Source organism: Alosa alosa, chromosome 6, assembly GCF_017589495.1.
Source record: "Alosa alosa isolate M-15738 ecotype Scorff River chromosome 6, AALO_Geno_1.1, whole genome shotgun sequence".
Lineage (NCBI taxonomy): Eukaryota > Metazoa > Chordata > Actinopteri > Clupeiformes > Clupeidae > Alosa > Alosa alosa.
This window is the reverse complement of record NC_063194.1, coordinates 11169650-11196391: the sequence shown is the minus strand read 5'-3', so window position 1 is coordinate 11196391 and position 26742 is coordinate 11169650. Positions and strand designations below refer to the sequence as shown.

The 26742-nt window shown below is 41.5% G+C and overlaps 3 protein-coding genes across 9 annotated transcripts; 1 reads left to right on the top strand and 2 right to left on the bottom strand.

The window, feature by feature from the left end:
* Positions 1-1218: 1218 nt before the first annotated feature.
* Positions 1219-6952, bottom strand: LOC125295793 (cathepsin D-like). The gene is made up of 9 exons (XM_048245285.1): positions 6758-6952; positions 6152-6332; positions 5811-5934; positions 5365-5483; positions 4584-4783; positions 2955-3077; positions 2570-2714; positions 2144-2242; positions 1219-1926 (listed from the first exon to the last, which is right to left on the bottom strand). The coding sequence occupies exons 1-9, from the start codon at positions 6823-6825 to the stop codon at positions 1765-1767; spliced, it is 1221 nt and encodes a 406-aa protein (XP_048101242.1). The 5' UTR covers positions 6826-6952; the 3' UTR covers positions 1219-1764.
* A 1589-nt stretch (positions 6953-8541) lies between these two features.
* On the bottom strand, positions 8542-23393 carry LOC125295796 (cathepsin D-like). Of its 3 annotated transcripts, none has more exons than XM_048245287.1 (9): positions 23352-23393; positions 15559-15785; positions 14583-14796; positions 13020-13372; positions 12559-12754; positions 10433-10546; positions 10071-10218; positions 9639-9737; positions 8542-8954 (listed from the first exon to the last, which is right to left on the bottom strand). In XM_048245287.1, the coding sequence occupies exons 5-9, from the start codon at positions 12606-12608 to the stop codon at positions 8697-8699; spliced, it is 669 nt and encodes a 222-aa protein (XP_048101244.1). In that variant the 5' UTR covers positions 12609-12754; positions 13020-13372; positions 14583-14796; positions 15559-15785; positions 23352-23393; the 3' UTR covers positions 8542-8696. The 3 variants fall into 3 exon arrangements, with proteins under 3 accessions (XP_048101244.1, XP_048101246.1, XP_048101245.1); XM_048245289.1 differs by having other exon boundaries at positions 13020-13138; XM_048245288.1 differs by lacking the exon at positions 23352-23393 and adding an exon at positions 20799-20870.
* LOC125295792 (mucin-2-like) lies at positions 18804-26578 on the top strand. 5 transcript variants are annotated; one of them, XM_048245282.1, is made up of 11 exons: positions 18804-18910; positions 19954-20075; positions 20309-20407; positions 20701-20964; positions 21214-21396; positions 21782-21919; positions 23302-23469; positions 24172-24279; positions 24378-24417; positions 25321-25378; positions 25752-26578. In XM_048245282.1, exons 1-11 carry the CDS (start codon positions 18874-18876, stop codon positions 26485-26487), a joined length of 1953 nt encoding a protein of 650 aa, XP_048101239.1. In that variant the 5' UTR covers positions 18804-18873; the 3' UTR covers positions 26488-26578. The 5 variants fall into 5 exon arrangements, with proteins under 5 accessions (XP_048101239.1, XP_048101238.1, XP_048101237.1 ...); XM_048245281.1 differs by having other exon boundaries at positions 18824-18910; positions 19825-20075; XM_048245280.1 differs by lacking the exon at positions 18804-18910 and having other exon boundaries at positions 18927-20075.
* The last annotated feature ends 164 nt before the right edge of the window (positions 26579-26742 follow it).

Here is a 26742-nt window from a genome sequence, read left to right as displayed (position 1 = left end):
TAAGACAAGGGTTGCCTTAGTGCAGGGTGCTGGGACATTTCTCTCGATATACTCCAGTAGTCAGCCATTTCAGATAAGGTGTGTGGGATCTGCTTTTTGCCATAGAAAAAAAATAAACACAATAAAACAGTAATACAGATGTACATGTGTGTGAGGAGTTTTAGTATTTTTGTATTTATTGTATACTTGTAACCAAAAACACGACTCACTGAGTAAGAACAGTCCTGTGAGAAACTACTATGTCTTTATGGGCTAACGAGTTAAAGCCTCATGTGCATGTACATAGTGCACACTGGGACACATAGTCAGCAGGAGGGTTGTCTGTTAATAGAAGAGTGCCCATAATGTGTATGTGTGTGAGTTACAGGAAGCCTTTTGTCTCTTGCGAGCTACAGTGTGTGGCAGTATTGTGTACAGGTTACTCTACGTTTTAAAGGTGCAGGAAGTCGTTTTTGTTGGCCAAAAATGAAAATGCTTCTAGACTCTTGATGTAACTTTGACAGCATGATGAAAAGTGTTCCCTAATATTACTGTGCACTTTAAACATTTTGTTTCGATTCCAGCCCTATTCTGTTTTTAATTTCCAGACCATTAAAAAAATTGTACAAAAGAATAATGTACTTGAGATTAGTCATTACTGTGGGTGTAAAAGCTTTTTCAACAATACAACAAAAGCCACTGACTGCACCTTTAACCAACGTTCATTTCTCTTGCATTTATCTGGCCCAAAGCAAGGCATCTACCTCTGCCTGGTGCATCTTAGCGTGGCCAAGGACATGCATGCAATGTGTCTGTTGTCTTACTTTCTGATGTTTTTGGTGGTTTTATTTGTACATCTTTTTTTTGTTGTTTTTGATTTTCTAATTTCTGAATTGAATGAAACACCAAGCACTTTGTATATCCAAATAAATGGGATGGCAGATAGCAAAAAAACCCTGAGAAGAATGTGACTTTCTTCTAGACCTGTCTGCTTGGACAAGACTGACATTTACAATTATGTCCCAGGGACTTGTTTAACCTGGGATGCTATGAATGCACAATAGCTGTCAATTATATATCTAATCTAATACATCTAATCCAATATTAGAAATCACGTTTTTAAAGCAATCAATTACACAAAGCTTTTGTTAACTGTACGAGTAGTCCGTTGTCATGTTCCTACCATAGGTCAAACTTTTGGTTATAAGTTTAGACTCAGCAACAACAAAAAACACCTCATAGATGTAGGGATTTTGTTTATTAAAGCCTGAAGATTATTGCAACAATCACCCATCTGACAGAATGGGAATAAGAGAAGTAGTCAGTGTTCATTCATTCACATTTGTTCAGTGCTCTTTGGTTGATTCATTACTTCACAAAAAGACCCAGCAAGCTGAGCAGGAAGTTAAGCTTCATTAACAAAAATCTCCTGGTTTAATCCACCCCAGTGACTGCCCATTCATACACACACAACAAAATTAGACACAAAGTACTTCTGAAACAAACTTATTAAAAACGTATCCAGTACCCCTCATTCAGTATTTCATTATTGTAAATCTATGCAACGCTATACTTGTTTTAAAAAGCAAGAAAAAACCTTTTCCAAACAGCTGGTGACTTAAAAGTGGATCCATCCCCGAATTGACGTGAAATGGCTAGATCGCTTCCTAGGTCTGTTGCTCCTTTGGTTGGGAGAGAATCCAAGAGACCAGTTCTAGACTTGAGGCCTCTCATTTTGGTCTGTGCTACGTGGCCCTTCAAAACGTGGAGTTATTTCCCCTCCGGTCACTTGGCAGGAGCGAAGCCCACACGGTCGTGGTCGCGGTCAAACACGCTGTAGTAACGGCCGATGAACACGTCTCCGAGAATCCACAGAGGGCCAGCAGGGGGCGGTATGTCCATGGCCATGAAGCCAGACAGGCAGATCTTAGCCCCCATCTGAGACTCCTGGGGAGGGGACAGACAGACCAAGGAGAACATGTGAAAATCATTTGCAGTACTGTTGATTCAGCTGAAACTGAACAGACAGTTGTGCTGGTAAAAAAAAAAAAAAAAAAAAAAAAAAAAATAATAATAATAATAATAATAATAATAATAAAATGGCAAGATGGGTTGACGTGCCTATTAGTCACAAAAGATTACATTAAAACCTAGTCCTTGTTACCTGTAGGATGTAATCTTCTCCAGTGAGATTAAAAAGTTTTCCTCCCAGGTTAAACGAGATGACTGGCAGAGTTGGGATCTTGCTGCACTCGATCCAGTACTGCAACAAGGAGAACCTTCATAAGTAAAACCCACCAGTAAAGTTTTTCTTTGGTAAGACATTTTGTTCATCCCTCAGGCATGCAAGTGTAACATAACCGATGTTATTTGTCATTTTAAAACTGGAAGGGGGGCTATACTATTCTGGAAGTGGATTAAGTGATTGAATGATTGCCAGTGCCCATGATGGGCAATCTAAATTACACATGAAAAGATCTGAATATTTACAAGATTAATTACGGGTGAAGGTTTACATTAGGTTATAATCTGCATTTAAACGCATTATTTTTGGGAAAACCACAACAAGACCCCTCCCTCTCCCTCCTACCTCTCCCATCAGCAGGGGCAGAGCCCCAATGGCTCTGTGCAGAGCCCGGACTTCCTGAGTGGGCCCAACCATCAGGGACGTTCCCGTGTCAACAATAGCTTGGCAACCATCCTTACAGAGAGTCAGCTGATTGCCGACATCAACCCTGGAGGACATCACAAAAACATATGAATCAGGTAGAGAGGTTTGGCTCTTGGGCCATAGAACTGTACTTATGCATTATAGCCTTGCATCTAAACAATTCATTTTACACCCCAGACCAGAGGGAGAAAAACTCAGATTGGGTTTTAATCAAAGTTATCCCGTCTGTCCACATTTTTTCATGGCAATTAAAAAAACGGAACACATACAAAGCCAAAAGGTTATCATTTGCCGTCCTACTCACGCATCCATCTTAATCTGCCAGTAGGCCTTGCGTGTGACGTTGACGTAGTGCAGCTCACCATCGTAGTACTGCTTGTCTGTGCCTCCAAGCATCAGCTCTCCCCCAACTGGGGCCTTGGGGTTTCTACAGGGTGGGGGGAGAAGGAGAGAACAGGCAGGCCATTACTTTCTTATTAAAGGAGGGTCAAGACCACTGAAAAAAAAAAACACTTTTTTTCAGTCAGATCATAGTCATGTGAAAACAACCAAGTCATCATGGTCAAACAGTGTTCAACGACACAACACAGCCCAAGCTTAAACAGGAACTCCTCGATAAACCACATGCTACTTCCTTTTTCACGCAGTCAAAGTTGGGCCATTTTAAACTTCCTGTAAAGGAGGCTAGGATCATGCAACCTCAGAGATGGAGATCAGTAATCTTAAGTTGTTGGCACATAGACATTGTTTTGAAATCAAGGCAAACGAATCACAACTGTCTGTTAGGTCTCCAAGAGTAAATAAGCAAGTGTGCTTTTGAACTGTGATAAGTCATGTGAATGGTTTGCTTTTCCTGGACAAATGTTAAAGTTAGTTCACCACACAGGGTATCGATTGTTTTTAAATCGCTGGTGTGGAGAACCTTGAATTTGCACTGAATCAGTGGCATATCAACTACCTGCCGTTTTGAAGGTTTGAAGGTTTATTCTTGCTTTGTAAGTGTATTGTCAGTGCTTATTCAATAGAAGTTATATTTCATGTAGTCTGCAAGGTAAACAGCCAAACACCCTCAGCCTAACAAGTAATTGCGTGAAGTCAGTTGAGGTGTCCAGATAATATGCACACATTAGCCCAAAAATATAAGCGCAACATGAGTTTAAAGTAAAAGATCTAAGGATTCTTCCATAAGGGTTATTTCGGTCATATCCTAGTCAGAAATTTGGTAAAATCCAAAACTGCATTCCTGCAGTCAACATGCCAAATTGCAGTCCCCCAAACTTGTGCCATTAGTGGCAATGCGTTGTGAGAGAAATAAAAAAATAAAAATAAAAAAGCACATCTTACATTGTATCCTAACTGCATGCGAGCCAGTGTCATGTAGCACTGAATGCCCTCTGTCTACATTATATCCGATAAACATGCAGTTCTATCGAGTCATATTTCTTGTTTATAATAGTAGACAATGTGAGTGACAAAGAAAATAGAAAGGGGGCATCTGACAATCTTGACTAATGAAAACATAATTAAACTTATTTTAACAGCATTGCATGTACCGGTAGTTAAGAGAGGCCCTCTATTGTGACCAAAGTCTGTGCAATAATCATACTTTATAATCAGCATCTTCAGATAAGCCACACCGGTCACGTGCTGTATTACCTTGGCAAAAGCTGAAGAGCCCACGAACACGGATTAACAAATTTGTGTATGAAATTTAAGATGAGCCTTTTGTGTGCATAGAACAAATCGTACCCATCTTGCTACAATTTAGAGAAATTAAAGCAAAAACATAGCTCTTGCATTTATATTTTTGTTCAGTATAAATTGGCAAGCATTTTGGATCAAATGAAATACCTGTATAGCAAACCATGTTTGTCGACGCATCAGTCATGCAAATATTTACATGTAAATGAAGACACACACACACCACACTCACCTGTTCAGGTAGAAGGAGAAGACGTTTTGAGGAATCAGCTTTTTGGCCATGATCTGGTCAAATACAGGGGTGACCTTCTCCACAGAGATGGTGGGATAACCCATACCAAAAACGCCATCGAAACGAGCCACTGCAAATGTAATGCCAGGCTGCTGCACTGCCTCTCCGAACTGCTGCCCTGGCACATTCACACCTGCCAACTGGGACACAGAAAATACAATCATAGACATGAAAAACACCTGTTACTGGGGAGTGTGCATCTATACACTCACTATATTGGCCAGAGACTTAATAATGTCGAATGAGAAATGTGAGCATGCAACTGGACACATTATTAGTTATAGTTACTAACCCACTCCTCAAAGATTCAAAAAAAAAAAAATTGAATGCGTCGGGAAGCTGGTCACATACCGAATGTTTGAGGATATGTTTTAGCCTAAGTGTACGCCTCCTTTAAATGTGCCACATATGGGTTGGCTCAACTTAGGGGTCAAATAAGATTAAGGAAATGGAGAGAAGTGACAAGACATGCCCTCAATCTGCTGCTAACCAGGAGGTCCTCCTCTAAAGAAGCATTGACACTTCTAGAGTCTCTTTCAGAGCTGGAAAAATGTCACCACCCCAAGTAGCCTACTACCCATCTGCAACTTAACAATGGTGTGTTCTTTATTCTCCTTGGAGTCCACCATTATTGGCAGCAGTCATATCCAGAGAAGGCCCCATCTTGTACTCTCCGTACTTATTTGTGTGCATGCTCACAGCCCCCTGTGAAGTCACTCACATTGACCACATCCTCACTGATGAAACCGGACAGGCTGCCTCTGCCATACTTGATGGCAAACTTGGTGCCGTTCTTCGCAAACGTGCTGGACTTCTTGGAGTTGTAGCGGTGGTGCAGCCCTAGGGGAAATTGGATCATTTTAACTTATGGATATGTTGCCGGTGTGTGTTCACATGTTTGGGTCACAAGACTACTCGTCATTAGTCATATATTCATGCAGTCACAGGGAGCTAGTGTCAGCTGCAAAGAATCAATGTGACTATAGGTTCCCAGTTGAACTGCCTAAACATAGATCCTCCTGAGTCCACTCATTTTAATCAACTAATGTCACTCTCAAAGTGATTGATTGAACTGATTTCTATCAGGTGTACTGCTGGGCTCCTGAAACTAAAAACAAAACAGCCACAGAGGCTGAGAAGGAAACTGCTGTTGGAGTTTCTACTTACAGCAGGCGATATCCAGGAAGGAGCAGTGGATAGAGGGCACCCAAAGGTTTGAGGAGCCTGTGTCAAAGAGCACTTTGAAATCTTGAGGTGGGGTTCCAATGCTTATCTCTCCAAAGTATTGAGCCTGAAGGAGGAAGAGAAAGATAATGACCACAGCATTCATTTCGTATCAGTATCAGAGATTGGTCAGGTCTCCATTTTGAGCAAATAACTGAAAAATAAAAAAACGCATACCAGGCAAACCTCGCTGTAGCCTACAGTTCCTGTACACTAACACCTAGCTAGGACTCACCCCACACTCATTCCACCACACATACAGAGACCAAACGCAGATTACTTACATCCATAAAGTTCGTGAGCTTCTCTGCGGGCGTGGGAGCGGAGGTAGGTGCGACTGTTGTCGCTGGGGCTGACTGTTTCGCTAGATCGCTGTTGGCCTTGCCCAATGCCAAAAGTTGCTCGACCGTCATTCCGTTATCACTCATAGTGCGCCTTGCCGTGCGCATCTTGTGTAAAGGAACCCTGAAATAAGTGATCAGGCACCATGGTTTCATTGCTTAGACATGCTCATAGACAGTAAAAGAAAGGGACATGCTTAGCCTAAAGTACACTTCCTGGATAACGCACGCTTTTTAAATCATTTAGGTCATATAGTCTGTTATCGGGTAAGCAAAAGGGATGACATCTTCGTTTGTCGGAAGCCTTAAGCATTTTGCAAAAATTAAATTGATATGCCTTTAAAAAGACGACCAGTCAAGTCAACGAGATTAATATTGGAACAAACAACGCATGTAACATTAATGACGCATCAGAAAACACCAAATTAAAGTGTCATATAGAACTATTCACGCACATTTGAAACAGTCGCTACACATGTACAATGTTGCCACGAACGTTAGTAGACCTGACATTTTCTAACGTGACATAATATAACAACATTAGCCTACCTGATAATGGCATGACTGTGAATTACTAACACCGACACAACGATGAAAAGTTCTTTCGAACAAAACATTTCTGCGTTTAGTTTCGGACAGGGTTTGTTAATTCCACTTCTCTACCTCGCGTGTCCAACTCAGTGTTCAAACCCTATCAACACCCCCTGCCTCGCATTCAGCAGTTTATGCCCCAAATTGCATTCGTGCACTTTCGGGATATCTCGCTTTTCTTCGCTCTCCCCTATCTCGATTGGTCAGAGCTCTCCATTTTGACACTCTGATTTGCCAAGTGAAATGCCAATCACTCTGAAATTCGCAGACATTTTTAGTCACGAGTTGACATGGTCCACTGCTACCCAAGTGTATTTCAGAGTAGCCTATGTGTAAGTGGTCAGAATGTACGCCTGCTTTCTGTCTGAAAATTTATGTCAGAGAGCCAGGGAATTGGTGATGGCCGAATGCGGGAAAAGGAAGGCTACGTTCCAACCCAAACCAAATGTAACCGACCAAAAGTCAACTCATACCACCATGCTCGCATATTTTTAATTTTTGTTTACTGCCTTTACATAGGTCATCAATCTTGAGTAATGTCTGTTTATAAATGTTATGTTTATATGTTAATCCACTCTCTTGCAGTGTGGTCCTGCCATTGTTAATTGATAACCGAAGACACTCAGTTTGCCATTGTATTATTTTATTTTATATATATTTTTTAAAATATGTGAATGTTGTGAGGTCTAGTGTCATGTGATGACTTGCCTCAAGCAGACAGATGTAAATTGGCTTTGCTTGCCTGTATCTGACAGAAAACCCTCATCAACTTCCATATTGTGTTGCTAATGCTGGTGTCATGATTATATAATAATAATAATAATAATAATAATAATAATAATAATAATAATAAAATAATACATTTGAATTAAAAAGTGCATTTCATGTCACCCAAGGTCACTTGTAAACTCTTCCCAATGGCCCTATGATTTACAACTGTTTATTGCAGCCAGAGAACTCAGTGTATGAGATAATTAGTTTTTATATAAAGTGGGTTGTGCAGTAAGTCCAAAACTATCACAGATAGAAAAATAGAAAAGGACTTATAGTATACAAAAGTGGAAGCCTGTTTGCTTTCACATGTGGTTTAGCTGTTGAAATGGCTGTTGCACATATGCCACACACATCAGAAAAAATGGCCAAAAAAGTGCATGATGGGCCACACACACACACACACACTGATTGTACTTTCCCACTCCTGCATTTGTTACTGCCCCTACTGTTACTGTTTTTTATTTGACTTTTGTTGCCCTTGTTGCTTATATGTACATCACGTTGACATTTCTGTAGGATTTCCTGGTAGGTTTGTAGTCCAAGTTAATTAAAACCCTTTTCTCTTTGTAGCCTGCATAAAATGGCTGAATTTACGAATGAAAATGTTTCACAGAGGCTTTTACAGCTGGGGCTTTTACAAGCCTGTATTGTCCTATATTGTAAAAGTACAGGACGATACACACACACACACACACGTCTATTTCCCCCTCCTTGAATTAGATAATGAAGAATCATTTCAACTTTCTGTCACCAGATGGCGCTGTTTAACCAGAGTGTTATGCAAAGAAAATGGGGGAGTCAAATTTTTACTCTGGATATACACGGGAACACAGTTCATTATAAAAGTGATGTATTTAGTGTACTGGGTGTATATTTTCACCCAGGTAAAAGCCAGTTTTTCAGCTACACATTTCTCCCTTGGAGTCAATAAAAAACAACCAGTATGCATTCAAACTAGTCTACTTTATTAGCTTTGAAGCATTATTAAGGAAACCAGAAACAGGTTTGCAAACAGCATCTGCTAACAGCAGCTCTGCACTTGGATCATAAAGCCTCTTACTGCCCAAAGCGACAGCCTGTCATCTCTGCCCTAGAGGCTTCTGGGGCAGATTCCCCCACAGCCTTAACCCACCAGCAGTGACTCCGGGAGACCATCAGCGGCACTGCCAGGGGGCAAGTGGGGCTTGGGTCCAGAGTTGTGCCTCTTCAGAGGGGCGAAGCCCACGCGGTCCTGGTCGCGGTCAAACACGGTGTAGAGGTGGTGCAGGAAGGTCTCTCCCAGAACCCACTGCTCCCCATGCAGGCTGCGTCTGTGCGCATGGAAACGTGACACACACACGTGGAGCTTGTGCTGGTGCTGGTGTCTGGGGGTGACCTCTACCTGTGGAAGCAGGACGCTGAGGGTTAATGCCAACAATAAAACTGTGAGCAGATCACCCCACAGGACACACGGGTTGGTTAACGTCTCATATAGTTAGAATTATGACATCCACCACAGACCAATAAGAAGAGCATATATGTACACACACACACACACACACACACACACACATACACATACACATACACACACACACACACACACACACACACACACACACACACATACACACACACACACACACACACGTTATAATGTACGAGTGGTCTCCTTTCATTTCCCTGTACAGGGGCACAGAGGAAATATGACTCCTCCAAGTCAAGCACGTATGTGAACAACGGCACTGAGGCCTCAGTCCACATGGGCAACTTAACAGTGAAAGCCATCGTCAGCATCATCGTCAGCCAGGACGTGGTTCATGCGAGTAACACTCACACATATCATACTCAAACACACACAGACATACATCCACATACACACACAAACACACACACACCTAGCTACACACTTTAATTGCACACTGTTCTGGTCACTATAACAACATTTATGTTAGTGCTAAGTAATATTAAAATTACATTTGTACACATAACGGTATGGGTGTGTATGTGAGAGCATGTGTTACATACAGTACAGTACAAAGGCATAACATAATCATGAGTAAATGTGTGCGGGTGTATAGTTTACCCTTTTGATGTAGTCAAGGGGAGAGAGAATAAACACCTTTCCTCCAAGGTTGAAAGAGATTATAGGCAGGCGTAACATTCCATGACACTTCACAGTGTGCTGGGGGAAAAAAAGAATCATTCTGCATGATGCAACTTTTTAACATGGATATTATGAGTTGGTTTTAATTTTTCGTTGAAGAATGGAGTTAATGCTGTGCTATTCCAGGTTGGCTTCTAAAGGTTGTAATATATTTCTGTAATTATAACATGCACAATATCTAATGTCACTTATATTAAATGATCCCCCCCTTGATTAGCCTTCTATATCTGTTCAAGGGAGTTTATAATTGCACTGATTCTCAGCAGGAACAGGTAGATAGATCAAGGTGCAGGGAGGAGCAGGACTGTGCACCCGTGTCCTAGTTCATGGGCAACCAGAGACACTTCTTACCGCGCCGTATTTCTCACTGGGCTTCGCCCCAATAGCTGTGTGAAGAGCATTAATGTCATCGGCTGGGCCAAAGATCCCCTTCGCACAAGTTTGTAACGATGCCCGGCACCCCTCCTCACACAGGGTGAGGTTCCTCCCCACGGAAATTCTTTCAGAAACACACAGAGAAACAGACTGTCGTGTCGTTGTGTCTTTGAAATTATATAATGATGACATGACTGACGGTCACTTAAAAAAAGGCCCGACGGGCCCAAGCACTTATTTGGCTTGTTTGCCCTCTAGCACTACCTCAGATGTGAGCATGTCCCTGAATAGTCCTGGACTCCTGGACTATCATGATGGCTGAGGTATGCTGCACTCACCTCTCCAGCGGTATCTGCCAGTTGGATTTGTCAGCCACAGGAACGTAGTGTAGCTCTCCCTCGCAGTGATCCGGATTCGTTCCTCCTAGCATCAGCTCACCCAGGCCAGTGTGACTGTTTTAACACACACACAAACACACACATTTTAAGTCACACACACATATTCATTCATTCATTCAACCTTTTTTTATTCTCGGAGGTTCACTGAGGGTAGTCCTCATTTTCAGTGAAGCCGAGATTACAATATGAAACAACAAAATAAATAGTAGACAATAATTGTAGTGAAAAGTATAGGCCTACAAATAAAACCAAAAAATTGAAATACAATAAGATACATGAATATGAAAATACATACAAATAATAGTAATTAATTATGAATATAACAATAACAATAATAATAATAATAATAATAATAATAATAATAACTAGAAAATGTAATTTCGAGGAAATTACCAGTGCATGAAAATATAAACATACTGTATATTAACATAAAATGCCAAACAAACTTTTATTTGGAAACAGTTGGCAGGAGTCATAGTTGATAACAACTGACAGTTGAAATGGCTGAACAGTTAAATAGTTGAGTAGTTTAAATAGTTAAATTATTTAATAGTGAATTATTGTAGTGAGGACATTTATTTTGAAACAGTTGTGGGCAGAGGAAATAGGAACAGAATCTGTAGTCTTAAGAGAGCCAGATTGTATGCTTAAAGCCTGAGACAGAGTATATAGTTTAAAAGTTGAATGTAGATAGTGTAATGGATGTTGATAGACAGAAAGTTGAATGGATGTAGATAGGCAGATTGTTTAATGGATGTTGATGGATAGTTTAATGGGTGGATGAGTGAATGGTTTGAAGAGGATGAATGGATAGAAAGTTGGATGGAATGTGCCTTATATCCTTGTAGAATGGAGAGACACAGAGAGTTGGCCTAGTTAAGCAGAAAGCAGTTGATACATGTGCAATCAGTTTAACTAGCCCTTTGATGGGTCCTAGTTGAGCAGCTGGAAGTTGATACAGGTGCAAATCAAGTTAATTAGTCCATTTTGATGTCATAGTGCTAATGTAAAGTCTATGGGGAAAAATAAGCTTGTTTTTGGTTAATATCTCAAAAAGTATAAAGTTTACAAAAGTGAAAAATACATTCCTCAAGTGTCCTTTTCAAGACCTACGTTACAAAGTTTGAACGAAGTTTTCTACGTTAAACGGTTGAAGCTGAATTAGACGTAGACATTTGGTGGGAAGAATAATAATAATAAGAAGATAACATGCACTGTAATAATATATACATTTAATTAAAATAGGTACAAATTGACGTAGGAAGGTTTGTGATTACAGATCTTCCAGGAAGTAGGGGCATTACAGCAAAAGGCTGAACTCAGACCAACTCAGAATGGATATTGGATATGAGGAACCTTGAACATCAGTCATTCGATCTGGTCTGATGGAGACTAAAATTCCAAACAAGCATATTGGAAACATAACATGGTATCTTCCCAACAATATCTTTGTAGATAAATAAATACCAATGTGTATTTCCCCTTTCTGCTAAAGATGGCAATCCACTTTATAATAGAGGACACAAATTGTCATTGAATGATGAGTACTAAAGCTATCACTAGTAATAACTCTAAGGGCAGAGTGATAGACTTCGTCCAGGGCTTTGAGTGAAGAAGCAGCTGCATTTCCATTTATAAATCACATCTCAATAGTCTAACACTGACATAAAAATTGCTTCAACAATTTGTTTTCTACTACATATAGGGAGGCTGGTTTTGTTTCTGTAGAAGAAACTAATGTTCGTCATAGTTTCATTACAAGGTTCCCCATCCAGCCAAATGCCAAGATATGTATATGCAGAGACTCACACTGTTGCATTTCTGTGTCTCGATTGGGAATCACTAGCTATACTACCTGTATTCCTGATTGTCATGACATGACTATTCCATGATAAATGGTGGAATGATCATTAATTATTGCTAAAGTTAAAATTGACTGATATTTGCAGACACTTTTCCCCAAAGTGACACAAACTCGCAAAGGCAGGAATTGAACCTGGATCAACCGGTTGTCAGTCAGTGATGCTGCCGATGCTATTGTACATCAGCAATTTTTGCAGGTTTACCTGTTGAAGTAATGAGAGATGATGTTCAATGGCAGCAGCTTCAGGGCCATGATGCGGTCGAACACTGGAAGGTCACCAAGGTGAGGGATGGAGAGGTAGGCCAGACCTAACACCCCATCAATATGGGACGCCACAACTGAAGGTTCATCCACAATTTCCGCAAAAACTGTTGGGCTGGCACTTGCACGCCTGCAAACTACAAATGATGGATAGATTCTAATATTGGATGGATGGATTCTAATATTGAGATTTGATTTATTACTTAGCACTAACATAAATGTTGTTGTAGTGACCAGAACAGTGTGCAGTGTGTGTGTGTGTGTGTGTGTGTGTGTGTGTGTGTGTGTGTGTGTGTGTGTGTTTGTGAGTGAGTGAGTTAGCTGTTATTAGATGTGTAAAAGTGTAGATGTACTGTATGTCTGTGTGTCTTTAATTATATGATATGTGTGAGAGTTACTCACATGAACCACGTCCTGGCTGACGATGGCTTTCACTGTTAAGTTGCCCATGTGGACTGAGGCCTCAGTGCCGTTGTTCACATACGTGCTTGACTTGGAGGAGTCATATTTCCTCTGTGCCCCTGTACAGGGAAATGCAAGGAGGCCACTCGTACAATATAACATGCATTTGTGTGTGTGTGTGTGTGTGTGTGTGTGTGTTTGTTTCTGTGTCTGCGGATTTGCATGGACTCAAGGCAGGCATGCCCTTTGTGCGAGCAGTTGGCTGATGGGATGTGTAGGCCTGCGGAGGCTGTGCTGAACTCCACCTTGAACACCTGTGGGGGGGTTCCGATCCTGACCAGCCCATACAAGCTCTGGATGAGGGACAAGAAGAGGGATCACTACATAAAATTGGCCTACTGATAAAGATTGATTGGAATGTTGAAATGGAGGCGGTGTAAGTCTAATTGCTCTGCGTCTTTCTGTCCACCATCGGAGTATGCTGAGGTATTCTTGGTGAATTTCTTCTCTTAAGAGTCTCAGTAGAGAGTAGGTGGAAGAATTCCAGGTGAATTCTGTGTCTTATGAGTTCTAATTTCCTCCTCAACTTATTCCTGTATAACTGGCTCATTGCTGTTTGAAGTACAGTAAGTATGCCGCTGTCAGGATCCAGTGCATAGTAGTACAATTCTTTGCAGTATTCTGTCCATCTGGTTAGGATGCTTCCTATTGGGGCAGCCGTGGCCTACCGGTTAGCACTTCGGACCTGTAACCGGAGGGTTGCCGGTTTGAACCCCGACCAGTAGGCACGGCTGAAGTGCCCTTGAGCAAGGCACCTAACCCCTCACTGCTCCCCGAGCACCGCTGTTGATGCAGGCAGCTCACTGCGCCGGGATTAGTGTGTGCTTCACCTCACTGTGTGTACACTGTGTGCTGTGTGTGTTTCACTAATTCACGGATTAGGATAAATGCAGAGACCAAATTTCCCTCATGGGATCAAAAGAGTATATATACTTATACTTACTTACATACTTATTGTGGAGTTTTTAACCTGGCTTCCTCTCATTAGTGTAGCAATTTTCCCTCATACTTTCATTAGTGTTGTCGCATTCTACGTTATTCATGTTTCGAGGAATTCTTCGTCAGGGATTTCCCTGTTCGTCACACAGCGTCGACTTTCGAACACGGTGTCGAAGTCAAACGTCAAAGTGTCTGCAAAGGCAAACTTTGTGGCTTTTATATCCAGTATCGGTATTGTTTCTCCCAAACCAGTCTGGTTGGCCAGTCCAAGATGTCCAATATGTACAGTATTTAAACTTGTTAACTTTTTCCTGATGACATAGCCTGACCCTGATTGCCCTGCCTGGTGTCACCCCAGAGGAAGAGAGGGGTGTAAAAGAGAAGGAACAGTGCAACTGGAGCAGTGGTATAAAAAAAATAAAACTGGAGGAAAACTAAATGCAAAAGTAATACAAGACATTACCTCTATGTGTAGCTGCACCCATAACTGAACTACAGTTCTACTATCATGTTGTATAGTTCAAAATGTCTGCAAAAAAACCAAAAACATCATTAACTGCTTACCTCCTTGTGGTGCAGAATGAGTGTTTTAAACGGTGATGCTGATGGGTTATCTGGATGCGTTTCTCCCAGCACCGTCGTTTTAGAGATGTCAGCAACTGCCTCTTCGTCATCCTCCTCTAACTCCTTGAGTATCCACTCCTCATCCAGTCCCTGGTCCTGTAAGTCCATGTCGGCTTCCACCTCTACGCTGAGTACCTCACGCTTCAGAGGGATCCTGCAACAGACAATGAGAGCATGGAGGAAAATGGCCACATACACACTTTAATAATGAGTGTGGAGCTTATGTTTGTAAGCTGAAAAAGAGCAAAGAGTATGTAAGTTACACTTTATTGGTCCTCTAGAAAAAAATGTTTTCTGCATTTTACCCATCTGGGGGTAGTGTACACACACACATTCACACACATACTTGGAGCCCTACACACACTAGGAGCGCACATATACCCCCGGAGCTGTGGGCAGCCCTTAATTTGGCACCCAGGGGGCAGTTGGAATGCCATTCAATCACTCCCCCCACCTACATTTGTCCTACTAGGAAAAGAACGAGTAGGCCACGGATGGAGGTTATGATGTTGCCATGAATAGCAAAGAGTTGGCACAATGGCGGAGAATCTAACCACAAAATTGAAGCAAAGGGTACAATAGCAAAGGGTACAAAACTGTTTTATGTAATGTGCACAATCACATTGGCTGTATATCACCAATAAAGCATTGATTCAATTTTGTACTTGCATTAACATTATATCCACATGCTGTATGGAAAAAACTGTCAAAAGTAGTAAGTGTAGTCACTTTTACTGGTAAGTACTGAAAGTGTATTATCTTTACCAGAATGTGGAGGCATTATGGTTGAAAATAAAGTCTAATCATAGGTATGTATAGCCTCTCTTTGGATTGAAAGCATGTAGCCCCTCCACTCTGTTGAACTCTGTTCTACTCTACTCCTCTCTACGCCATGATATTAAAGTCCCAATCTTACCTGATGACCGCTGCAACGTGAAGAACAAGCAGAGAGATGATCAGTAGCTGAAGTCGAGCCATGGTCCGTCTTGAGGAGGCTTCCACGGTTTCCTCTTTTAAGAGGGAACAGTATTCTGTTATATGTTCAAGAGAACATATGATGGGTTCTCCCATGGTTCCTTCCACCAATCAGGATAAGTGAAGACCAGTAAGTCCTCCATTCGGATTGGCTCTGAAGGAGTCAATCTGCCAAATTGTCACAAGACAAGGAATTTTACATTAACAAATGATTTTACATCAAAAGAGCCATACTAAGTCAAATTCATGGAATCTTCAAATGTGTCTTCACTGTATTTTACATAGGCTAGTTTGATTGGGAAATACAGTGTAGGAAAATTCACTCTTTTTTTTATCAGAAAGCCTTCACCTCATGCTTTTTTTTTTATCAGAAAGCCTTCACCACTGCTTTGCACTGCAATCTTTGGTTTTGGCATAAATATACGTCATAGCCATGCAGAACAGTGAAACACTGCTATAAGTTATAATATTCTCACTTATCTCTAAACACATAGTCACACACAGATATACAGTTGTGAGAATAAGTTTACACACCCATGCTAAAGTTGACTAAAAAGAGGAATAAAAAAAGACATATTTTGGAAATTGATCTTATTGCCTTAATTTAAAAAAATAGGAAAAATCTAACCTTTAAAGACACCAATTTTCTTTGTGAATGAATAATGTATCGTAAATAAATAAATAGTCTTCCTTAAAATCAGGAAAGCAGTTAAAGCAGTTTTTCACACTTGGTCCACATTAGTCTCCCAAGTCCCCTGTCACTCGTGGTGTCTCCCAGGGTTCTGTACTTGGGCCCCTCCTCTTTCTCATATACAGCCTCCCTCTTGGCCAGATTATTCGTAGCCACGGTCTTAATTTCCACTGCTATGCAAATGACATTCAACTCTATCTTACCACTCCCTCTCCCTCTGACCCCACACCACGCTCCCTCACTGACTGCCTTTCTGACTTAAAATTATGGATGCAAAACAATTTTCTCAAACTCAATACAGACAAAACCGAAATTCTGCTGATTGGCCCTAAAAGCATGCTCTCCAAATCTCACAGATCTGTTCACCTGTTCACTCTACTCTTGTTGTCAGTCAAAAACCTTGGCATTCAAATTGACTCCACCCTCAGCTTTGATCCTCTTATCAAAGCACTCACTAAGACTGCCTTCTTTTACCTCCGCAACATTGCCCGCCTCCGACCCTTCCTCTGTTAGTGATGCACAGACTTTGGTCCACTCCTTCATCATGTCCCATCTAGATTGCATGCAACTCACTTTTCCTTGGTTTCCCCACTAAATCCCTTCAAAGACTGCAATACATTCAAAACTCTGCAGCCATGCTCCTCACCCAATACCAAACGATCTCCACAAATCACCCCCATTCTCCATCAACTTCACTGGCTACCAGTTCCGTCCCGGATTAATACAAAGTACCACTACTCACCTTCAAAGCCCCCCATCCTTGCTCCCCCCTACATGTGTGACCTCCTGACCCCTTACACTCCTTCCCGCTCACTCAGATCCTCTGACCAAAACATCTTAGTTATCCCCCGCACCAGACTTTCCACCCTGGGTGGCAGGTCCTTCAGTGCCTCCTTGGGCCCCAAACTCCAACCTCTCTGTGACTATCCTTCTCTGCCTTTCTTCAAGGCACATCTCAAGACCTTTCTCCTCCACATCCAACACATAGCTCTACAGACATAGGTTGTCTTTGTTGTATTGTTATTGTTATTGTATTGTTATTGTTTGTCTGTCTGTTGTTGTGTTTTCCTTCTACTATGTAAAGCGACCTTGGGTTTGAGAAAGGCCCAATATACAATAAACTTGTATACACATACCCTTCACCATACGTAGGTACAATTTCCAAAAGATGATTTTTTTATTGCTCTTTTTAGTAAACTTTAGCATGGGCGTGCAAACTTATTCTCACAGCTGTACACAGGGACAGTACAGGAACAGAATGAAATAACTAGTCATATCATATGTGGAAGAACACATAACAGAAACATAAGGACATAAACCACTTATGAATATAAAAATCATTAGTTCTGAATCCAAATTACTCCAAATTACACAATACTCCTTGACTGCTACAGATTTGCATGAAATTGACCAGTAACAGTACAACATTAACTCTGGTAACAGAAAATACCGTGTAGAAATACCGTGATCCAATTGATGACTCAGAGCTGTCTTTACAATGGGTGTCGACAGACACAGTAACTGTGACATGAATGCATTGTGTTTCTGTGCGTTCTGTATGTACGGGCATACTTAGGCTTATCAGTTGTGACTGAAAAAAAGCAAAAAAATGTAGTCTGTGTGAACTAAGGGGTGGATCAAATCTTGTCTACATGTTGCACAAGATAACAAACAAGAAAAACAAAAGCTCCTGAAGACAATTCGTACGTACAATTGGTTTTTTTGTTGGGTGTTAAAGGAGAATTAAAGGTCATTGAGAAAAAAAACAAAAAAATGTAGTCTATTGTCCGTCAATCGAATTAAGGGGTGGATCAAGTCTTGTCTACATGTTGCACAAGATTACAAACAAGAAAAACAAAAGCTCCTGAAGAAAATTCATGCGGACAATTAATTATGGTGATTTTTTACATAGATCTCTGTTTCTAAAGGTCCTCAAGTACCTAGTAAAACAATCAGTTCTACCTAGCTCGAGATGCTGCAGCCAACAGCTAGAGCTACCAGGCAGCAACAGGCAGCAACCAGGCAGCAACAGTGAACAAACATGGGGGCTCATGAATATGCCTCTGTGTAACACTTTGTTATACTGATGCCACCAGTTTGAGAAAGTAATATTGTCTTACAATTATAACACAATGAATAATCATAATAAAGTCACCATGACGCCAAGGGCCAAAGCCTCTAAAACGGTCATGGTTTTTTGACTGATGCAAAGCACTGGTGAAATCAAAACTATCCTATCTGTAGCCTACATTCTCAGAATTGCGCAATTGTTCTTTGACGTGTGTTAAACTCAGTAAATTTCCCATGTATGAAAATCCCCTATATTTGAGAGAGAGGCAACAGAAGGGCATTGAACCAGAGGAATGAGGAAGACATCCTGACTACTTGATTGGTTGTTTTGGTTAAGCACCACCTCTGGAACACCGTGGTCCTTTTTACACTTGTAGTGTGGGAGACACTGTTCAGTGTCAGTGTCAGACAACATCCTCCTGAGACCAAAACACCAGGTTGTCAGTGACTGGCTCTATTTGCACTTGCGAGGATGTAATGTTGAGTGTTGAATGAATGTTTAATGAAAAGGTGGGATTCAAAAGAGAACATGGTAAGTCGGGCAATTCTCTTATTCTACATTTTACCTTTATTTGGGTTTTAACATCGTATTGACCCAACAGTGCAGAAGGTGTGAGTGGAAGAGGGTAAGCTAGGAAAACGATGCATCGGTCAGTGGGGTCAAGAGATGACTTTAGACAGGACTCAGACCTTGGCCTTTGTGGACTCATACTATCCTGGAGCTATAGCCCACCCAGGCTGAGTAATTACAGAGTTTTACAGAATGTGAAGCCACTGTCATACGTGTGTGCAGGATTTTAAAGGATGTGGCATGGCAATACTGTACTTGCAGGTTGGCTTGTGATGCAGGGAGATGTTCAAAGTCCAAAGGTAAAATTTTTTAAAAAGAGTTTAAAAACGTATCAGTGGATTTATCAGTGGATTTTCATTTCATTTTACAAGCGTAAAAGAGAGCAAAAAATAAGTATTGTGTTCTTGTAGATTAGGCCTATTGATGTGAATTTCTAGGGCAAAGCCAGTCTGAATAAGACCTAATTAAGTTCTTAAAATGTGAATGCAAATACTACCTGTAATACCGGCACCCATTTCTGTTTATTGTTTGGCTGCAGTGACTGTGGCTTGCTACCAAAACTCAGGGGCAAATTACATAACTCATACAGACAGATAAAAGAATACCTAACCCCTCACCGCCATGAAAGTCACTCGACAGGTTAAACCAGTGGATATCGCCAGCCACCAGATAACAATGCCGAACGTTCAGAAATAGTACCCTTCCTGCATCACATGAGACGTCACCTCCTTGATTGAAGTGATTTGAATATTGATTATGTAAAAATAGCAACCATTTTACATAGATCTGCACAGTATAATCCTGGAATAACTTAAAACAACTCCTTCCTCAATGACTTTAAAAGAAATGTAAGACTCAGATGTGTTGGCTTTCAGGCTTGTGTGTAAGGCCTGAATTTGGAAAGGCAATATAACTTTAAGGATCAGTGACCTGTAATCCATTAAAAAACACTGAAATGACTGAAGAAGATGCTGATGCACACTTTCTTTGTTCCACACATGGAGTGGACTTTTACCAAGACGAGTCTAGACCCATTAAACCTCCTGCAGTCCCTCCTAAAAAAACTTCTCTGTACCAGACACCTAGAGGCCCTGAAACTCCCAGCAGGCCTCCAGTCAGTCTCAAGGTAAATCCAATGTGAATCATGGCTTCTTTTTTTCTTTGAAGAAGACATCAACAGTGTTCAAAAATCATGATGGTCTCTGTGTGTTGGTTTGTTTAATGTGTGTGCGTGCATGCATGCATGCATGCATACGTGTGTGCATGTGTGTCTGTATGTGCGTGTGTGTGTGTGTGTGTGTGTGTGTGTGTGTGTGTGTGTGTGTGCGTGCATGTGTGTATGTGTTTTCTATTCAACAGCCCTTTCTACGATCACCAGCATCACTTACGTCATCACCCACACCACAACATTTATCTCCGAATCAAAGTGCTACTCATGATTCACCCAACATTGATCATGTAAATGTCACGCTGAACTGATGGGTGTTCTTAATTGATTGATCAATTATTTCTCAATCAGACTACATCTCCAAAATCACAGATGATGTATTTGTGCGGAGCTATGCTTAAAGCACAATGCCTTAATTTACACGCCTAGCCACTCAACTGTGAGTGATTCAAAGCTAATTATAAATCAGGATGCATAAACCGTACACGCTGAGTTTGGATTGCATACATTGGCAGCAGTGGACTAAGCCTATTTACTGAACTTTTCTTTACTCATCTTGATTCACTGCATGCAACTCTTTCAGGGTTCTGCGGATTTGGAACACCCTGTCTCCCCTCGTCCTGGCTGCCCCCCTGTCGTGCCCCCCAAGAGCAACATCTACCGGCACCCCAATGTTCTGACCTCGAGCGACACCAGCCATGGCGGACAGACTCCATCTCCTGTTTCATTCTCCACCACTGAGAAGGAGCTAGAACCCTCGCCCCGGACTGCCCTGAGGCCTCCACATTCACCATCCGTGCCCAGCAGATCACCGGGGCCACACAAGACCCAGTCACAGGACTCTGAGGTGAGAGGAGGAGAACCCAAATGGGCAGCATGACACCACTCCATGGAAGCAAATATGGAAAAACCTTTACAGCATGCAACTCTATCACCAAACACTATTTAGCATATGTACAAGCTGTTCTCAGTGTAAACGATGCTCCTATTGGAGTTTGCAAAGTTTCTGCATGACTTTTAGGTGGTACGCACTCTCTAGTTTTAGACCAAAATTCTTTAATGTGGCTTTAACATTGGCACCAATGTTCACTTTCAGGGCGTTGTTGCCGTGGAGAGCCCCCTGACCTCCCCATCTCCGAAGCCTATTCCTTCCCCGAGAACCAGACGCATCTACAGTGCAGGAACACAGAACCCTACCTCAGCGACACCCAACACCTCAACTGAGGAAATACCTCTACTATCAGAACAGGTGTCAAGAATACACGTGACATCCCAACAGGTATGTCCACCTGTGCAAGAGGATGTCCACCTTTCAGCCGACTACCATGCTTTTAGATTTTAGAACTTAGTTTTTAAACAATCAAATAAATAACCATACATAATCTAATAAACAACATTTTTTTTGTTAGCAAAACCCTTCCATTCAATAAAACAAAATTACATGTCAACTGCAAAAACAGCAGAATGCATAGGTGCTCAGCCAGTCATGGATTTTTTTTTGTTGAATCAGGTCAAAAAATAAATCGAGTACTTGCTGAAAGATTGGGGTGATTTAGGCCTGTGTCTGTGTTTTGGTCAGAATGTGAATATGTGAGTGGGAATGACCAAACTGGCCCCATCTGTCTGATAACCTTTATGAGGACGTGTCCTATTTGCCCTGACAGCCTGTTGAATACAACACACTGCGGTCAGAGAATCAGACAGTCCCCACCCCACCTCCGATCCCCCCAAAACTCAAGACCTTGGACAGACTGCAACCCCCCATGACCCAGAGAAATTATGATAGACTCTCACGTCCAGAGGTAACTGGAAATTGCAGTATTTTCATTGTGAAAAGTTACAGCTATTGTATAATCATTTTTATATTTTCATTACATTATTTTACAATTATTTAGAGGTTCCACTGAAGACTGTAGAATCTTACAGGATAGTTTTATATATGTGCTGTATTTTATTACATAATCAGCACACTAATGTTCTGTTGCATCTATATGTTCTGTTTAAAGTCCCTGTAAACCAAAATAAATATGTGCTCTGAGTTTTTCACACCAAGGCTTGTAGTAGTACTTGAGTCTGACTCAAGCCCTAATTTTAAGGATTTGTGACTTGAAGTTGAGCACTGATGATTCAGACAATTCCGGTTTGGGACAACAAACTTATGACTGATGTGAATTGAAAAATGAATGACACTGAATATTTGGCTATTTACTTGGGTCATTTTTTCAGCTGGTAGTTTGTACGTGCACACACTCAATCCAGCTGTCGTCAAACTTCAGACTGAAACGCTTATGCCATTTTATCTAAATCATAAGAATGAACAAATACAACCACTTGGTTTTGTTTTCACCGTGTGTAGGCCATAGGCTGTCTTTTATGTCAAGAGGAAATGGCATCACACTTTTATCGAGAATATACTCTGGTCTTATATGCTGTGGGCAGGTTTGCACACAGTTTTCAGGAGTAGTTTTCTAACCTATAGGTGTTTTCAAACAAATGTCTGGTTTTGGTTTATGGGGATAAGTGGGGGGGCCCTTAATACATCTGGGCCCAGGGGCCCAAAAGTTAATAATCCGCCCATGCCTCAGAGCTGCAAAAACAGGTTTGTTACCATCACACAGGTTCTGACACATAGGGGGAAATTGTTAGGCTAAATCTGAATTTTCTTACTGATGCACACAGACTGACAATGAAACAGTAAACCAACCGAGACAACAGTCTCACGTCATTATGACGCCTTTTCTGTCAGCCTGAAGGCAGGAATTATAAATATTTTGTGCTTGCACTCTTGTTTTATGCAAAAAGGCCAACGCCAATGGCTAGAGGAGACTTAGATTGGATTTGATTCGATTCAGCCAAGAGTGCAGTGTTTGGTGGACTTGTTTATCCAAAGCGACTTACAGCAATGGAATAATATTTCATCTATTAACATTTAAGCATTTTAACATTTAAACGTTTAAACTACAGAGTTATAGCTACATGACGTTTGGTACAAGGCCTGTGAAATGCAGTTAACAGTATTATACATATTATTGTATATTAAATATGTTCTGCATAGAGGTAAAGTGAGAGTTGTAAAGGGAAGACAAATAGACAAAATGTGTATAGTCTACAGCTGGTTGTATAAAAGAGAGGTTAAGCCTAATTTGACAACATGGTGGTCATCTCTTCTCTTTTATCTTACTAGCCATCAGCAACCAGTGGAGGTAATGCCCTCGCCCGGCCGCCACCACCCACCTTCTCACCTCCACCACCTCCAACACCCTCGGCGACCTCTCCCCTCTCCTCTCATGGAAGGAAATCAGAGCACAGCAGGGCCTATCTTGAGGTGCTTCCCGGGGACTCTGGCTATGAGGTAGAATAAACATGTACAGGCAACAACACAGTGAGCCCTTTAGACACTCTTCTTGTACATTTAAATTTAGGCTTTAATTCAGAAACGAATTAATTCAGAAACTTGAAACAAATGTGTTGAAAACAACACACCTTGGGTTGTTTTTAACACATCTCTGTGTCCAGATAGGGACGACACAGTTTGTGTTGTTTCCAACACATTCGTTTTAAGAGTGTTATTTAGCCACAAGAGTAAAACACCATTGCATCACTGCTCATGCAAATATACTCCCTTCCCAAAGATTTTTTTTATTATATAGCTTCTACCATTTTTTTTGGTATCATGTCCACCATTATGTCAATTTCAACTTAAGACTGAACTGAACTGAACTGAACTGAAACTGATGGGGTTATGTGGGGCAAAGATGAATATGTTCAACACACCTAAACATGTTCAGTCACCAATAATACATGTCATGTGGTAAGATGAATGCCACACTTTTATTCTTTAGAGCCATGATATGAATGAGTTGCTGACTGATCTGATGTGAGCTGGCTGCTAAAGCATGATAGAATGTAAGGTGACATGAGGTTCATGACCTGAAGATGTATGACGGAGAGAAGGGTTCAGACTGCTGCAATCTTGAATCATTTTTTGTTGGAAAAACAGACCAAGCTGTTAGATGTCGTTCTCACACATGTCCATGCTTGGATGTTAACACAGGGAACTATATATGAGCCAGCACCTAGACTTGGGACATTGCCAAAATCTCCACCCAGGACACTGCCAAGATCCTCATCAGAGCCACTTCTTGATAAGAGGGAGGGGGAGGTAAGTGTCTAAACATGATTGGTGTCAACAGTACATACATATCACCTATTCTTCATTGAAAGTGGCACTCATCATATGTGTTCCCGTTTTATTCACAGCAGGAACAACATCTGTCAAAATGGAGGAAGACGATGGAAAGTGAGTTGCATTATGAATTAAAATATACAATAATATTTTACTTAAAACTCAGTACCTTTTATTGAGGAGAAAACTTACTCAAGTAGACACTACTCAGTCTTAAAACATAAGTGTTGAAAACAACACAACTTGCGTTGTTAGGGACAACAGTTTGTGTTGTTTCCTTTTTTTAACACACCTCTGTGTCCAGATAGGGACAACAGATTTTAAACATAGTTTTAAGAGTGCCTGATTAATTTAACTTGGTGCCTTTTAATAACCGTCACATAGTAAACAGGGTTACAGTCACACAGCAATATTTGTTGCCGAGGTATCACTTCCAGGGGTAAATCATGGTGGACCGAACGCTTACACTTTCCTCGCTGTTAATAGATTTAAGTTGCAACTTGCTTGTGAAGACTGTGTGTGCATTAATTATAGATGACAATTGTGGAGGGGTGAATCAATGTAAACAAGCAAGGAGAAATCTTCTGAAAAAGATACTATCAATATTGTCTGTTATATTCCTTTTGTTTACTGCCATTATATGTAACTGGCTACTGTCTGCAAATACATTTGTATAATTCCCATGTCTGAGAATGAAAAAGAATTTCATTCTCAGACATGGAAATTATACAAATGTATTTGTTTTGGGGCCTCTATCCTATGTCCACTATTATTATGTGTTAGCCTTTCAGTGTTTTGAAGCAAGAAATGTGTGTAGGTGCAAGGAACAAGGTAGCCTACCTGGAAAGGCAGAACCCCATGTGTGTACAGGGATAACAATTTGCATTTTTTTTTTTAACACACTTCTGTGTCCAGATTCAACACATTTTAAACATTGTTTTACCTGATTAATTTAACATACATAATAATTTGTGATGAATATTTAATCTATGACATGTTGTGATAATTGTGTTTCAGTGCACCCCGCACCTTTCACACGCTACAGCAGACCTATGACTGTAGAGGAAAAAACCCGGTAAGAAACATCCCCACGGATCAAATGAGTCAGTCACTGTGTGAATAGATCTAACTAAAAACTGCAACTGTTTGTATGTCTATATCATTAAACTCCATCATTGTATTGACTGAGGCAAATTCAACAGTGAAATCTGAGTTTAATTTTCCATGTCAAATTGACATAGTGGAAAGAAGATGGATTGATAACCATTTGTTGATAATCCACTGTGTGTGTGTGTGTGTGTGTGTGTGTGTGTGTGTGTACGTACATACATCTGAATGTGAGGATGTAGGTTTGAGTGAAAATGCTCTCCTGTGCCAGAATGCATGAGCTCATAGGCTACCTACAAATGTGTCTGAGTGTTTTTGTGTTGCTGTGCGCATTCCTGCAGGTGGTTAAACCAGACAGCGCAACGGGTATGCAAGAGTTTAACGAATTTCCAGTTCATGCTGCCCGGACGCAGGGACACGCTTTGTTGGCACATCTCAGAGCTCAGGGAAATTGCAGAGAAAGTAGAAAAGTCTAGCCAGAAGCACCGGATGATGGGCATCGGCGGAGGCACGGGAAGTGCCGTCGGAGGGGTGACGGCCGTGGTGGGCATTGCCTTGGCACCTGTCACCATGGGGGTCTCACTGATTGCCACGGCGGTCGGGGCAGGAGTGGCAGTTGCCGGTGGCATGGGCGCAAGTTCGGCAGTGAAGAAGAAGAAGTATAAGGGCACAGAGCGAAAAAGAGGCAAGGATATCATGAAGGCGTACAGAGACCAGGTGATCGATTTGGAAGAGAGTCTGGCGATAGTGCGAACTGGCATGGAAGAGCTCATGCGACATGATCTGACTGGTGCCAGTGAAGAGGCGGCGTGGATGGCACAAGTAGCAGAAGCGGCGAGCCGCTATGGAAAGCCTGGCAGTGCCAAGCCAACAGTCTTGAGCACGGACGACATCCTGAAGGAGTTTGATGTTTTCCCAGAGGTGTACTACTCTATCAGTGATGGTGAAAAGCAGAAGAAGACCACAGACAAGACGTTTGCCTCAAAGGTCCGCACAGCAGCCGAGCAACTGCAGGAGGGACTGAATGACATGAACTGTGCTTGGGAAACATTCTCATTGGCCACAGCCAGGGTCTGAGATGGGGAATCACTTCTGCTGGTGACAGCATGCAGGGGCGTCGAACAGGGGGTAAAAGTGGGACTGATTACCAAGGCCCCAAGGGGGGAGAGGGCCCTTGAAAATTCTGGAATATATGGGGGGGGGGGGGGCATGGGGGCCCATCAGGACTGCCTATGCATAGGGCCCAGGATCTTGTGCTATGCCCCTGACAGCATGTGTGAGATTTGGGGAAATATTCTCATTGGCCATTGAAATTTTTTAACACATTAGAGG

Excerpts from the sequence above, each read along its gene's own strand:
- LOC125295796 (XM_048245287.1), bottom strand. The coding sequence starts at position 12,608 with ATGGCCCTGAAGCTGCTGCCATTGAACATCATCTCTCATTACTTCAAC. Across the intron at positions 10,547-12,558 it reads ATCTCTCATTACTTCAACAG|TCACACTGGCCTGGGTGAGC; the intron begins GTAAACCTGCAA and ends GTGTTAAAACAG. Across the intron at positions 10,219-10,432 it reads TGGCAGATACCGCTGGAGAG|AATTTCCGTGGGGAGGAACC; the intron begins GTGAGTGCAGCA and ends TGTTTCTGAAAG.
- LOC125295792 (XM_048245281.1), top strand. The coding sequence starts at position 19,905 with ATGACTGAAGAAGATGCTGATGCACACTTTCTTTGTTCCACACATGGA. Across the intron at positions 20,076-20,308 it reads GGCCTCCAGTCAGTCTCAAG|CCCTTTCTACGATCACCAGC; the intron begins GTAAATCCAATG and ends TCTATTCAACAG. Across the intron at positions 21,397-21,781 it reads TACACGTGACATCCCAACAG|CCTGTTGAATACAACACACT; the intron begins GTATGTCCACCT and ends TTGCCCTGACAG.
- LOC125295793 (XM_048245285.1), bottom strand. The coding sequence starts at position 6,825 with ATGTTTTGTTCGAAAGAACTTTTCATCGTTGTGTCGGTGTTAGTAATT. Across the intron at positions 3,078-4,583 it reads TTCTCCTTCTACCTGAACAG|AAACCCCAAGGCCCCAGTTG; the intron begins GTGAGTGTGGTG and ends CCCACCCTGTAG. Across the intron at positions 2,715-2,954 it reads TGGCAGATTAAGATGGATGC|GGTTGATGTCGGCAATCAGC; the intron begins GTGAGTAGGACG and ends GATGTCCTCCAG.